Source organism: Grus americana, chromosome 4, assembly GCF_028858705.1.
Source record: "Grus americana isolate bGruAme1 chromosome 4, bGruAme1.mat, whole genome shotgun sequence".
In the NCBI taxonomy this organism is placed as follows: domain Eukaryota; kingdom Metazoa; phylum Chordata; class Aves; order Gruiformes; family Gruidae; genus Grus; species Grus americana.
Genome location: NC_072855.1, coordinates 55304651 through 55320191, shown reverse-complemented (window position 1 = coordinate 55320191; position 15541 = coordinate 55304651). Strand labels below are relative to the sequence as shown.

The following is a 15541-nucleotide window of genomic DNA, read 5'->3' as shown; positions in this document are numbered from 1 at the left end:
CTCACTTTTTTGGTAATTGTGTTAATTCGATGCTTATTACTTTGTCTTGGAGACGTAGCCACCGAAATCACTTAGGGGATCAACTAAAAAGATGTGTGAGGTGTAAGGCACCAGGTTTTATAAAACTCCAGGAGGTGTGGATGAAGGAGGGTCAGGGAAGGAGAACATAGTAGACTATTACACAGAAGATGGAAATCTTGTTTGGACCACTGTATATTTCTGTTGCATATTCGTAATGGTCCTTCTGTGGTAATTTTCTGTAATTAGAAAGTATGTGTTTTGATGAAAGAATGGTGGGTGAATTGTAGATGTTATATATGCATGCCAGAGGTCGTGCTGAGACTTAAAATTTTATCTTTGTGAAGTGGGAAACGGCAGGTGTTTTGTCCTTGAAGCAGTCTCATTTGGTGTCTCGCACAGGCTTCTGGGGGGGGGGCAATGGGAGGAGCTGGTTAACAGGAGCTAATAACAAGATGATGAAAGAATTTAAGAACTTCTACCAAAACAAAAAGCTTAATTAGTGATTACCTCAAGGAGTAATCTATCTACCAAACCCACAAATAGGCTAAAAAGTACGTAGTAAATTTTTATTACTATGAAATGTATGGAAGGAAACAAAGAGTTTCAATTTGAACTTCATGTGAGTAAAGAAGGTTTTGGAAAACACTGGAGTGAGTTGTCCTGTCCAGCTCTGTTAAAAGACTTACTTCAGGATGATAAGAACAATAATAGCTTCAGAATACAGGGCCAGCTCCATCCTAAAAGTCTTGAATTGAACAAAATATCTTTTTTTTTAATGGCTTTTATTTGAGAGTATTTATAGAGAACAAAGTGTCAAGCCAAGGCACTTAGATTTAACAAACATATAACAAGGAAAGAAACTTACACTTCAGTGTTGTTTCTGGAATATATATTTATAAGATTTCTTTCTACATTTAAATGAGGCTTGAATTTGACAACACGATTCCAGTCAGCTTACTCAAATTTCACTTGAAAAACTTCCAGTGGTTTTAAGCACATTTTTGAGTCTCTTCAGGATGCAGGAAAAACTTGATCTGTAGCATTGGTTAGGGATATTTTTTTTCCTTTCCCTGTCTGCTGATGCACACAGCATCTTCTGTATTGATTGAAAAAATGAGTATAAACACATTTTTACATGTGCGTAAACACATTCTACTCAGTTGCGCTGTACATAGCTCTTATATAAAGGTTATAGATGTTAACTCTTTCTGAAAAGTCTGGCTTTAAGCAGACCACAACAATAAGGTCTGTTAAGGGAGTTAAATGAAACAAATTAGCACTAGAACAACAGAATGAGATAAATAATCCATGGTCAATAAAGGATCTTAAAGTATAAAGGTTTCGCTAGAAGCCTGAAAAAAAACCAACCTTGGTACTGTTAGGAATAATTTGCTTTATGCTGTTTGGTTCTTGGTGTCATTGAATGGATGCTATTTTACCCCAATGCCTTCAACATAAATCTAAAATGGGCATAAATTGGAGAGCTGTTGGATTCAGATCTTGATAGGCAATTGTTGCGTATTTAAAAGGTAGTTGGAATTATGGCTAGAATATTTTCAGTATAGGGCTGAGAACTTCTATATTGGCAACAGTGCAGGGCCAATGCAGAAAAAGCATGGTAACGCAGGGAACAAAACTGGGTAAATGTATGATGTAAAGAGAAGGTACAAAAGGTAAAGACCAGGTGCCCACATTATTGTGAAGTGAAAAATGTGTTGCTGGCAATTCATGCAGTCTAGTGTAAAACCAGCTGGCTTCAAAATAATCTGGAAGAAGATAGCTGATAAATTCTGTTAGGTGTCCAGGTTAGCCTGTCAAAGAATAACGGTTCAGACGTAGCCTTAGGAAGAGCAGTTCAGAGTGTAGACAGATGAGCTTTTGCAGGTGTGTGTAGAACAGTTTGCAGGTTGATGGTTGTGGTTGTGCCCATAAATTGTGACTTGCCGTTCTTAGTTAATGCTGCAGTAACTTTGGTCTCCTACGTCATTCAGAAGCAAGCACTCGGTCTTCTGCAGGGGTGGTTCGAAGTTGTCAGGGGTTTTTTTGTACTGCAGTGGGTGACGTGGTTTGTTTAATGTGAATCATTTGTGGGGGAAAGAGGAGTAGCTTCCAGGTGAGCAGCAGTAACTGCTGGAACTGTTTCTAGAGCAGCTGTCTGTCTCGGTTAGGTTAGAAGTGGTGACAAGCCTAATCTGTACACTGAGAGGTGCCAGAAATGAAACAGTGAATTTGATCAGAGAGCTCTGTGTAAAGTAATCCTTGAGAAATTTTTTTAAGGATGTCTGGTAAACACCCATGTTTGCCCCAAACAGCTTTTTTTTTTTTTTCCCCCCATCTATTGGAAATGTTGGTGAGAATTCAGTATCATCTTCAAACAGTGAAGGCTTTTAGTTTGTGAGGGGAGAAAGCTTCATCGGGAGACATACAATGTTGATCAGAACATGTTGTTTTTCAACAGCTTTTAACTGATCTTTGATCTGGGGTTGTACCGGATTGACTCTGGGAGAGTAGGCTGTTCTCTTTAAATGGCTGCTGTTGAGATTGGTGCCCTTCAGGAGCTGCAAGCAGAAATACTCAAGTTCTGTACTTAATCCTAGGCTTTGCAAACAGTCCAGGTAATTCTGGCTTTTGCCTCAACTTCATTCATCTTCCTATTAACTGTACATTGTCCTATCACAGACTTAACATGGACAGAGTATGATGATCAGTTGCTTAGAAGATGGTGATGGTACTTTGTCCCAGTGGGAGGATTGCTAGCTGGAGAGCTTGGTGGCTGGTGTTGCTCCAGCTGCTTTGGTATACTGGGGTTGTGGAGACAGAATTTGGAAATGCCTTTACCTTTATCTGGGATGGGAATTTTGACTCAAGTTTAGTCTCTCTGATGTGATGTCATGATTCATTAGAGGGAATGAGCAAATTAAGCTGTTTCCTGTGTTCTTGAAGAGCTTCCTAACTGGTGATGTTCTTAGAAAACAGACATTGAATATGATAGTTCAATCTATGCTGAGGAAAAGAGAAACACCTATGCTTGTTTCTAAATCAAGCCTGCTTTCCCCCCCCCCCCCGCCTCTGGCCAGGTAAGCCTCAGCATTTCTTACCTCACAGTGTTTGATGCAAGTCTAAAAAGAAACTGTGTTCATGTAGTTATGAGTCTTTTTTTTTTTTTTTTAAGGGAATTTTCTGGAACACAATTTTTTACTGAACATGCAACTCAGATCCTCTTGGTATCTAAGTGAGGAACTGCAGTTTGCAACCTTATGTACAGAGCTTAGTGTGAGTCTATAACCCCTTCCCCTGACAAATTTGTGAAGGTAAATAGTGAAGGTATGTCAGCTTTGGCAAAGACCACTGTTCAGTATGAAGCTATTAATTCTTTGGGGAATGATACTCTTGCTAAAACAAGGTTTACAGATTCTTTGCCATGTTATTAATCCTACTCTGACAGTGAAAGCAGAAAACTTGATTAATTCACAAATATCTTAGAAACTGAAGGATCTATTCAATATAACCATTATTTTATTCTTTTTCCTATTGCAAGGCTTGGAATGCTCTTAGTGGAGTAAGAGACCCAGATCACTAGATTTTGTGTCTGTACTCGGAAGAGCATTGAGGCAAGTATCACTGTTAGCAACTGTAGGAGTTCTCAGGTACAAACTTAGTGGAGAACAAGACAACTTCTGGAATGTGGCACTGGTATATCCTTTTGTAGATTGGATTAGCACTGGCTGGAGAGTTGAATTTAGTCTTTAGGACAGAGTGTTGTTCAGTCTCTGTGTCTGAGAGGTCCCTTAAAGTCTTGCACCTCTTAGGCATATCTGTCTGGTCTCACTGATGTATGTGCCTTGGCAAACTTAGAAGTACAAATTTTACCGGGTTTTTGTTTGTTTGTTTGTGTGTTTTGCTTAGCTTTTGCATACCTGTGTTCTTCCACTCCCTCCTTTCTTCAGTTTTTCTCCTTACTGTCAAGCCCAGTGAGGATTTCATTCGTTAAAGTTTCAGGAGATTTCTTTTAGAACCCACAGTGCTGACCTCTGAGAGGTTTGGGATTTTTTTTTTTTTTTTTTTTGAAAGGCCAGAAGATAAGCAATATAGAAATACATTAGCCAGTTCAATTACAATAGGTGCAAGTCAGAGGCATGATGTTTGGAGAAGGCTTTCTTGCTTCAGTGATGCTATAATGAGTAGAAAATCTTACCATATAAGCCTATAAAGGCAGCGTGCCATTAGTGTCTGTTAAGCCACTGTGTGATTCTGCAAGTTTCCTGTTATATGTAGTAGAAATAAATACAAGCCCCCCCCAAAAAAAGAGAATGTGGCTTTGCAGAAGCTTATTTTGCAAACTATTATGGTATATTTTTTTAATGTAGTAGTAACACTATAAAATCTTTGGGATACAATCATTTTTATATAGTTGGGGTGCTTAATACAGTTCACTTTGCATAAATAATGGAGGGTTTTTCATGCACTCAGAAAATGGAAGTTTTACATCAGTAAATAGTAGCGCTATAAAAAGCAGAACAGAGTTTCTCATGGTTTGCCTACAAAGAGGAGTTAACTGAAGTGTGTAAGCCAAAGCGTGTAGTTAAGCACATACAATGTAGACTAGTGTATGCCTCCTGTGACCCCAATTTTTGTAGTATACAAATCCTTTGGTTTGGGAGTTCGTGGTTTGCTTGGGAATGAGTTCTGCGCTCAGTAACGAGCTGCCATGGGACAAGTGCAGATAGTGAGTCTAACCAGCGTAAGAGGTAGAACTTGTGTAAATGAATCATGACCCCGTTTCTATTGTTGACTGCACTAACTGCTCTTAATGTTTTTACAGTTTGGGTTGTATTTCATGAGAATATCTGTAAGTCTTGTTTACATAATGATTTATGTTTCCTGAGAATCCATTCCAAATTCATTGGAAGCTGCACTTTAAGGTATCATCACACAATCCCAGGGAGTTGAATTAGAGCAGAGGTAGGTAGGTGGCTGTTACTTAATTTAGCTATGCTTTTTTCCACTCCTACTTCATATGTGCTGCACTTCACACTCAGAATTACTATTTCGGTGCAAAGGATGTGAATTTTCATAGCCTTAACTTTTTATTTCTAAATTGGGAAAGAAGTAAAAATGCATTCTGTTTGGATTAACCATAAATGATATGAGAAAACTCAAGCTTTTAAGAAAATGCAGGTAACCCTGAAGCATATTTTTGCACATAATATTCTTTCTGATGCTGATATGACTGATGTAGAAAAATATTCCAATTTTTCGGAACAAAAACATGAAAGGGCAGGCTTGCAGAAAGCCATTGATCAGTTACCTTGAAACTTTTGGATGTAAAGCTATTTCCTTAAAACAGCTGCTTTTTCTTTTTTCTTTTTTTCTTTTTTTTTTTTAACATGGCTGATGTGGCATTTTACTGGCCACACATATTATGCTGTGCTTTACAGAAAAAGAAAAAAAAAAAAAGATTAAAAGAGAAGTTGCCACTTGCTTCTTAACTGAAGCCAGAACATCTCTGGTTCACATGACCAATGAGCCCTTGTAACCTTGTTTTCTTTCCCACAGCCACCTGGCAATGTTTGTCTCCACCCTTTGGAGATCTGAACTTCTTTTTGCCCGTTTCTTGTACACACACCTACCCTGCTACATAGGGCTGCTTTTTGCTGCCTTCCCTGGTCTGATGGGGAATCTTTCAGGTAGTTTAGCTAGGTAGTGCCTGGGAGCTCCATGTGCTTCTAAATTATAAGCCAGTATTTTATGCAATTGCTAGGGCAGGTGATGTTGTTTGAGGTGCAAAGCATGAAGAAAGGGGGAAGGGGTAACTTAGAATCTTTTATGAATTGCTGCAGTGGTTCTAGTTGGGAGGAGAGCTTGTAAAAATACTGAAAAAAATAGGTTAAGAAACTTAAGTTTTTAGGTTGGATGAGTATAGGTGATTTCTAGGACTAGGAATCTAGAGTGCAGGTGTGCGGGGACAAAGAGTGACGGGGAAGAGCTCAATGTTGTCAGTCTCACTGAATGTTTAAAGAGAAGTTACCATGTAGCATATGCTGACACGTACATCATGAATAATTTAGGGTGTGGACAGTGGAGAGGGCAGCCAGCTGTACCTTCTGAGCCAGCTGCAGCTAACTGATAAGCTCCTCTAGAAAAGTTCTGCGAGGAGGAAGTAGCAGTAATCATAGTTTGTGGTTACAAGATTACGAGTCATTGCCAGGAAGCTGGAAGGATAAACAGTGGATCAGCATCCTTGGTATTAAGAGAACACAACAAAACAGAAGAGGTCTTGAAAAATCTCCAAGTTCAAATTGCCACTGAGATGTTCACTAAACAATGAGTGACTCTTTCCGGTCATGCAGTGGCTTTCTCGTGTCAGCTTTAAGCTGTCCACTGTTAACTGCCAAAGCAGGAGATGGCAGAAGGAAGCTTAGTTGTACCCTTCTGTCCTCCAAGTAAACCTTCATGGCTGTGACCAGGTATGGACTCCAAAGTGAATATTGAGGAAACATTGTTTTTTGTCAACTTGCTAGGCATATTGAACTACTTCATTACATGAAATTCCCTAATTTTTTTTTAGATGGTTTTAAGTATCTTTTTGGTGTGGTTGAAATTCCTCAGGGTGTTGTTCCAGGCCTTTAAAACTGTATTTGTCAATATGACTGCTGCTGATAAACTGTATTCAAAAAATGCTGAGGGATCAACATAATAGACACTTTATTGACAGATAGGTTTTCAAGATGATTTTGCATCTTAAACTTTGTGAGTGCTTAATAACCTTTTGGAGTCATGACAGCTTCCTGTGGTGAAGAAGCCCTTTTAACTGAGAGCCATACCTTTGGAAATGATTGTTTGCTGAATGCTGTTTATTTTGCTGGAATATAAAAGTTCCAAAAAATTAGGTGGCTGTTCACTCTGTGTTTTTTAGATCCTTTTGTACAGGCTTCCATTGCCTTTGTGCCTATCTGCAGTCCTAGTGGTGAGAAAAAACAGAGCTCTTCCATGGAACTGTGACACTTGTAGCTATCAAAGGTAGAGGCAGTAATTTGAGCACCAGATTATTTAGATCCACTGGGCTGTGAATTTAGCTGTAAACGAATTGTGTGAGTAGTATCTTAACATAGCCACTCCCTGAAGAGGTTAGGGCCTTTCTTTCACTAAGGACTGAGCTGAAGAGACAAGGTTCTTTTCAAATTCCTAAGGCTCTTTACTATGTTCCTAGCCATAAAACTACTGCCTGCCTTCCCTGCTTCCACTGCAAGTATCAAAATACTAAAAATTTGACTAGTACCAAACCAAGAAATGTGTAGTCAGTATGAGAGTACAACCGGACATGAGGGAGTGGAATGGAGCTGCGTCAGGGGAAGTTCAGACTGGACATTAGGAAAAGGTCTTTCATTGGGAGGGTCACTGGAACACGCTCCCTGGGAAGTGGTCATAGCATCAAGCCTGTCAGTTCAAGGTGCAGCTGGATGATGGTCTGAGTCATACGGTTTAGTTTCAGTTAGTCCTGTGAGGAGCAGGGTGTTGGACTTGATCCCTATGGGTCCTTTCCAACTTGAGATGTTGTGGGATGCTTCTAGTACTCCTTATTCTCTTTCTTTGCTGCAGTAGTCTTTCCTTTTTGTTATGATGAGAAATGAATATGTAATGCTTTTTTTTTACAGATGGATATGTATAAAGTAGTATTTTTAGTGCTGTTTATGTACTAAGTAATTTGGAGGAAAAAAAATATAGCCCGTATTAAAGTATGTCTGCTTGATGAACGTGCATGAGTCCATTTCTGTAACTCTTACTCCTGAGGTGTTTGTACCAGTGCAGTGAGTGATGCAGAATGTAACATCCTGGACTGCATGAAGATGTAGCTCTGTTATGTAAGGGGTTTGCACGGGAATCGTTTAGACAAGTGAAGATTTTTTCCGTATGTTGGCAGGCTCTTGGGTTATGCTGTTGCATAAGTGGGGCTTGAGTCGATTCAGTGGGAGCTTCGTTGATTAAGAATTCTGGCAATTCTTGTAGGTGCTTGAAATAGTCATTAATCTTTCAAGAGGGAGAAAAAAGTGTCTCTTGAGTACCCACAGCTTTCAGTAAAGTTATTTTCAATATTCCCTGGTGCTTGCATTAGGGTCACTTTTGCAGAAATGATTGGACAGAGTTTGTCCTAGTGCTGAAGCCAGGTGCGTTACCCTCACTAAAGGTTTGAGAAACGGAGGTCCTTACCTGCCCCAGTGGACTGAGCTGGAAAAAAAATTGCAGCTCCTAGCTGTTTTGGCAACTCCAAATCCATTTAAGATTATTTACCCAATTTATCAGCTACAGTTTTTTTGTTGACATTCTCATAATACTCACCTGCATGGAAAACGTTCATTACAATAGTAGGCTGGATAGATGTTTCATATTTAGTGTAATCTGTTTGGTATGTCCTGCACTTAGCTGACAAAATGCCAAGAGCAGTATACAGCGTTACTAAGACTTGGTGAAACCTCTCAAACTTCCGTCATGGGAGAAACAGTTTGTTACCTGTGATACCCGTGTTTTAAGGGATTGAACTGTAGGCGTTTAGGGATGAGTCATACATTGTATTGTGGTCACAGATGACTGTCTAGATTTAGACCTTTAAAAAAGGCTTAGCAAACTGTTCCATAATGTCCCCATATGTACTACTGATTTTCTGTAAGTACCAGAGAATAAATTTTGATTCTAGATATATTTTCATTAAGTTTTAATGAGGTCACAGGGAGCTTGGACAGCACCATACCTAGTATTAAGACAGTAACCTTGCTGCTCATGAGACAAAGGGTAAATGACAATGGTCAGTTACATAATCTTCTGAACAGATTAGGATTGTTTCAAAATTGTTTTATAAATTGAAGAGAATAAAAGCTATGGGAATTCTACCTTCTAAAGAACTTGTCCTTAGAAATCTGGTCATGCTGGCTTTTAAGATCCTCATGTTTTTTGTGTCTGTGCTACGGAAGGTGGTGACCTGAAGCCTAAATCCTGTGGTTCGAGCCCATCTCAAAACAAGATGTTAGGTAGAGGTATAAATACAGGCTTTTGCACCAGCATACCTGATGAAGTTTAAGGGTGTACTCAAGGTATCACCTGCCTTTCTGCTTATGCAATTTTAAAATTATTACCTATTTTTTGCCTTTTTTCCCCCCTCCATATAGCATTTGCCTGGAGCAGTAGCTTCCCTTCCACACACTTATTTTTAATTACTTGTGATTGTTAGTGTTGAGTAATTTTGTTTGCTAAGGAAATCCCCTTGCAATGACCTACAGACTTTGCAATAATTATGAAAGAAAATTTAGGCATACCACTTAGATTGTAATTTTGTATTTTGCTCATGATAACCCAGTACAATGTTGTCTTCTAGTAATGTATTAATAGTGTCTTCATCTAAAAGCAATGTTAATTTATTTCCTCATTTTATTTTTAACATCCTTTTTGGATGGAATTCAAGAAAAATGCAGAATAATGACTGAAATGTGTTCTTTCTGTCTGTCCTTTACAAATCCATAGCTGGAGGGCTCCCTGCACCGTGTTGCCTTTTATGCCAGCCTAGAGAGGTAACTATTTTGCACTGCAGTCCTATGTTTTGCAGAGGCAGTCATGAAACAGGACAGGCATTATGTTGAGGAGCTGTAGGGCTTTTAAGCAGATGTGCTGTACTGTCTGAAGGTATTTGCAGTCATGCAAACACCAATCCAGGTTTACACCAGTATTTATCCAACATATCTCTATCAATATTGCTGCATCTATGCAAAAATCCCAAAAGTAGATGATCCTTTAGTTGTTTTGCATCTTTGACAAATGGTTGGTGGTGGTGGTATCTGCAGTGCTGTACAGTTACCAAAAGAGATAGCAAGCCCTAGTATGGACTAGTGCGAACACAAGTCCTGTTTTGTTTCAGAGGTGGTAACCTTCAGCAGAAGAATGGTACAGGGTGGACAGGTGGGGGCAGTAATATCTTAAAGTACTGCAGCCAAATCTGTGAGAACCTGTTTGTGTAAAACCTTTGCGTGAACTCATTGGACATGAATTTGAAAGAGAAAACAGCAGCAGCCTGTTGTGATGATAGAGATTGCATAGCAATTAGAAACATAAGACTTCTGGATTAACATGGCAGAATTTGGGCAGTTTCAACGGAACTACTCTGAATTTATTCTAATAGAGCCGAAGACATGGTTTTGCCTTCAGCTTTTTGTCTTAGTTGATAAAGAATATCTGCTTGCAGTATCGTAAAGTAAGAATTGTAGTAACCTCCTAAATTTGTGGCATTTCAGAAAGAAATTGCACGTGGTACACAGTAAAAGAAAGCCACACAAAAGATCTTGCTTTGTATCTTAATATTTTAAAAGATAACACCTCAGCCTTTGAGACTCTAGTATCTTTAAACCGTAAAAATGTCATTCATTTAAAAATACCCTCAAACAAACAAAACCCAAACCTTAAAACTGGGACATGAAAATGAGACATGATTTAACTTAATTATAAGCCTTGAACAAGGAAACAGCATGTTCTCAGAATACTTAATTACAGCATTGTTTTTAGGTTGAGTTTTGTGTATGTGTGTTGCTCCAGTCGGTCTTCAGCAGAAAGAATAAAAGGCAAAGAAAACACGGAAGTACAGTAAACATCTTGAAATGCAGTTTCCTTCTTACTGGGAAGTTACCACATGACTTGCTGAAAAAGATTTATTAAAAAAAAAAAAGCCAGCTTGCAGTTGTTCTTTGGTAGCATTAAAACTTAATTCTCTGTAAATCTGCTTCTTGAGAAATAATATCCTACAAGATCTCTCAAGCAGCACTACAGTGTTTAAATGCTTTTAGTGTTGTATGAGTGAATTTAAGGAAAATAGGCTGAATTGGTCATCCTGAAAGCATTACTTATTGACAGATGAGGGCAGAAAGAGAACAAGGCTTTCTATTATTTATGTATAATGATTTTATAGTCTGAACTTTTAAAGGTGAGAAGATACTAATTTTGACTGAATTCTACAACATGCAAAGCCAGTTGGAGTAACTCAGTCTTCTACAATGATAGTGGGTTTTCGCCAATCTCACAAAAAGATGACTGGGAGTTGAACTGAAATGGGACCTCCATTTCAGTCAATATATCGAATGTGGGTTACTCAGTCTTAAAAATACACATGCAGTAACTGTTCCAACAGCTAAATTTCTGCACAGGCTGCTGCTGCCAAACAGTATGGGTCCCAGCCATCCCTTTTTGAAGTTGGTAGCAGAGATTTCTTCAGAGTAACAAAAAGATGATCGGCTCCTGTTTCTCTCCGTGGACCAGAATTTCTCAGAGCTGTGCCCCCCTGTGCTCTCACAGGTGAAAAAAATCACCTGTGGTTAGATAGTGTACTTTTTTTTTGTATGATAGATGAATGGAAGGACTGGCATTTTTATATTGTGTTGAAATAAAGGGTTGTCAGCTCAAAAGGATTTGTATCAAAAATATAAAGGCATGTTGACCGTGTTCAGTAATGTTTTAAAGACATATCTAGGGTGGATTCTTATGGTGTGCTGAATTAGGTTTGTGAAAGCCAGGAGCTTTCTGGTATTTCTGTTCTTGTCTGCAGTTCTCTCTTGCATTCTATGCTGCATACCAGGAGCAACAGCATGTTTTTGTGTCAGTCACACTTTATTCTTAAGTGATTTGGTGTATGAATTGTATATATGTTGTTAAAGTAATTAACTCTTTAGCATCCCAAGGTGCTTTATGTATTCTTTCCTCCTCTGATTTTACAGTCTATAATTATAGACAATAAGAAAACGTAAGGACAGAAATGGAATAAAGTCCTGCAGTTAATTGGAGTTTCTTTGAATGCTGTTGGTTGGCTGCATTTCTATGCAGAATCACGTGTATGCACCTACACGCAGTTAGTAGTTTGCTTTCTTTGTATGCACAGTCACCTGACTCTTCTGTTAAAAGGAAAAAAAAAATAGTAACAGGAAGATAAGTGACACTCCTTTAAAGAAGTAATGCTACCAGTAATTTGCAAGATTTTCTGTTTTTAAAGCGTATTTCACCTTCTCACTTAAGTGTATTCTGAGACAGCAAATTACCTACCTGACCAAAATCCTGACCTGGTTCATAAATGAAGTAAAAATTACACAAATCCAAATGGAACATTCATTTAATCAACCATGCTTTAAGAATAAACAACAACCCCCCCCCCCAACCACCAATAAAGAAACCTCCAAACCCACAACCCACCCCAAAATGCTATAAACCATATGCTAAGGTCATGGAGTGGCTGCTGAAGTGAGCATTTTCAACTTCAGGATGAGTTGTGCAAAGGAATAAAGCCATTTGTATCGGAAGAAAAGCAAACCAACTGCTTTCTAACCTGCTTACAGCTGAACAGGCATACAGGGAGTCTGGTCTTCAAAGTTCTTGGATATTCTTCTGTTTTGTGCTGTCACAACTTTTGGCACGTATGTGGGCTAGTTGCTAGTCACTCTTGTGACTGTGAGAGTCTTCAAAGTCTGAGCACTTTTCTATATTGTGAAATGAGATTCAGTGGATTGCACAGCTGTTTTCCACCTGCTGTACAGCTTCAGCTGGAGGAACAGCTAGACCAAATGCAACCATGCCATGGTGTGAAACATTTCCAATTCAGGGAGGTGATCTAGGCCAGGGTTCAGTGGAAACAGAGCATGAAGTAAGGTGGCTGGCTACCCCTAAAAGAGTAGCTCAGGCCACTGATTGCCTTTTGCTCCTTCCACGGAACCATTTAAGAACTTGTTGCTTTAATTCCTGGTTTTGGGCTGTGAATGAAGGGATTAAGCTAGCGAGGGCACACAGGAAAGCTTGGTTTGAAAACCATACCTCAGGTTGTTTCTTTGGAGCTGACCTTTCTGCTCCTTTGCAGATGAACATACTCAATTTTTATAAACAAAATCCACAGCAACAGTGCTAGCACTGCTTCATGAGAAACCACAGTACTTTTTTTTTTAATGAGATGTCCATGACATTTATTCCAGTTTTATATGCCTCTGTAATTTTATGGGAAAAAGGAGGTGGAAGTCTGAGGCCATATAAAATCTCCAATATTGGAAGTACCTGTTGCAGTGTTGTCACGGCTCTTCCTCATTCCTCCCATTTCACTGCAGCTTTCTAGAGCTCTACATAAATTCGCTACATCTGAAAGATTTGTAAATTTATACTGCACCTATTATCAATGTTCCACTGTGCCTCTTCCTGGAGCAAAAAACCCACTTTTTTTTTTTTTTTTCTTTCTTTCTTCTGCCGTTACTGTGTGTGCCCTGCTCAGTAAGCCTTTCTGTCCTTAGGACTTGCCTGAATAGTCATTTGGACGGCGGGTTCCTGCAAGTGCCCGGGGAGGGGGCGGGAAAGCGGTGGTGGGACCCTTGCTTGCTCACAGGGACGTCTAACGCGGGCTGCGCTCAAAGGCGGGGCAGAGCCGCTCCCCAGCTGACTGGAAATCTTCCGAGGGGCCGCGCTGGCTCATCCTTAGCAGCGCCATCGTTCCTTCCCCCCCCCCCCCCGCCCCAGCGGGACCGCAGAGCCGCTTCCCGCCCGGAGGAGCCGTTAACGGGCGGCGGGAGGAGGTGCGCACCCGCTTGTCCCGCCCCCACCCCCAACGGCCGCTAACGGTCCGAAGCGCCGCCCCAGCCCTCTGAGGACGTGGCCGAGTCGACGGCGGTCGCAAGGACCGGTTCCACCCCCCCCGCCCCGGCTGTCTGTCCGTCCGTCGGCCCGCAGCAGCGTCTCCGTGGGCTATGGCGATGAGGCGGCCGTGGCGCGTGGCCGCTGCTGCATTCGAGCCGGCCGCTCGCTCCTCCCGGCGGCCATGCCGGCTGTCCGGAGGGGGGGCGGCCACCGCTATGGGCCGAGCTGCGCTGCTGCTGTCGCTGTTGGCGGCGGCTGCGGGTCGGGCCGGCGCCTCGGCCGTGGACGGCCCGGAGGTGCACAGCCTGCGGGGGAGCTGGCGGCTGGGCAACGGGAACGGCTCGGTGGTGCTCCGAGGGGAGGTGCCGGGCTGCGTGCACACCGCCCTGCACCGCCGGGGCCTCATCCAGGTACGGTAGGCCGCCGCGCCGGCACACCTGGCCCGGCTCCCCCTCGCCCTTGGCGGTGCCCCGACGGTGGGGCCGTGTTCGGCTGTGCGTGGGGCGCGGCGGGGAGACTCAGGCAGGGCGGTGTGGTGCGGTGGCGCCCGAGGAGAGGCCTCGCACCTGCCTTGTCGCTCCAAAGTGCGCAGCCTGCCATAGAGGAAAAAACCGAGCTCCCTAGCTCCCCGTGTGAGATCTCCAGAAGCATGGTTAGAGGCAACCCCCTCACCCCTCAAAACACCGCTCTGTCTCGGGAGCTGCCTCAACCACAGCAGGTTTTGCTAGCATTGCTGGTGCAGCAGTCAGACTTCGTTTCCTTAGCCCCTCGAGTGGCAAAAGGTTTGGTGGCTGCAGTATCCTCAGATGGATAACTGGAGGTTGTCCATGGCAGAGCAGTCACAAATTTGGCCAGGGATACAAATACAAACCAGCCCGTGCTCTGTGCTGTGTGAGGTTCTGTGGTTTTGACATGGAACCAAGGTGCTGACGTCAGATACCTACTATATCATCACAGTGTGTAAGTCATGTTTACCTACAATATTACCTCAAAAGAATGAAAAGCTAAACCTACCTTGTTGAAGTTTGGCTTGTGGCAAGAAATCTAGGGATTTCAGTCCATTAAAAATCCGTTTTAACACTTGCAGAGCACATCAGAACAGTTGAGATTGTATACTCCCATGCTGCCTAAGGAAAGTAGATTCTCAAACCAGTAACTGTTACATTTAAAAGACTAGTTCCTGTCTTAACACTTTTAAGAAGCTTTGCTGCTTCTGTTTACTATTACCGTTTTTAGATTTATGAAAATATAATGACCTCTTTCTGGGACAAATGATCAAAACTGCAGTTGTAGATTGATAGCAAAGTTTACCCAAATACCAGCATAAGCTGCTTGTCACTAAGACCCGACAAGAAACATGGCACCAACTGGGTCATTGTTAAAATAAGATGCCTTTTTAATAGAAAATATGTGGAAAGTGAAATGTGTACCTGGAACAAGGAAAAGAAATAAAATGTAGTGAAGTTAACAAAATCATTTATAAAACTGATAAATATACTGCTGCACTGAAGTACTGTCATACATTGTCTGAGCATATCAGACGTATCTATATATTGTATTTATTGTGGGCTCAGTGTTGCATTTCTCGTACAGCTTTTATTTGAAAAATACATTCTAGGTGCATGCATTTTATATTTTCTATTATTTAATTTTTATTCTTCAGATTATCATCCTGCTGTGCTCTGACTCAAGTTAGGTATAAGGAGAAAGTGACTTCACATTGGGCAGGATAATTTTAGCATTATTCTGTGTTGGCATAGGTTGGGAATCCTGGTACTAATAATAGATTCCAAAGAGTGTCATTGCCAGATAAAAGAAATAGTCAACATTAGAAAAGTAAATACACTAAGGAGGGATAAGTTGAGCCATGATGAGCTGTTGTTTT

General features: G+C 41.1%; 1 protein-coding gene across 8 annotated transcripts in view; it reads left to right on the top strand.

Moving 5' to 3' along the window:
• Nucleotides 1-1499: 1499 nt before the first annotated feature.
• The window catches only part of MANBA (mannosidase beta), a 59975-nt gene continuing 45933 nt past the window's right edge, over nt 1500-15541 (top strand). For 4 of the 8 annotated variants that reach the window (XR_008577158.1, XR_008577157.1, XM_054825652.1 and 1 more), the window contains exon 1: nt 13652-14066. Coding sequence is in view for 2 of the 8 variants with exons in the window: in XM_054825652.1 (XP_054681627.1) it covers nt 13767-14066 (300 nt within the window). In the remaining 6 variants the exon portion in view is untranslated. The other 4 variants (XM_054825653.1, XM_054825655.1, XM_054825657.1 and 1 more) reach the window with 4 other exon arrangements.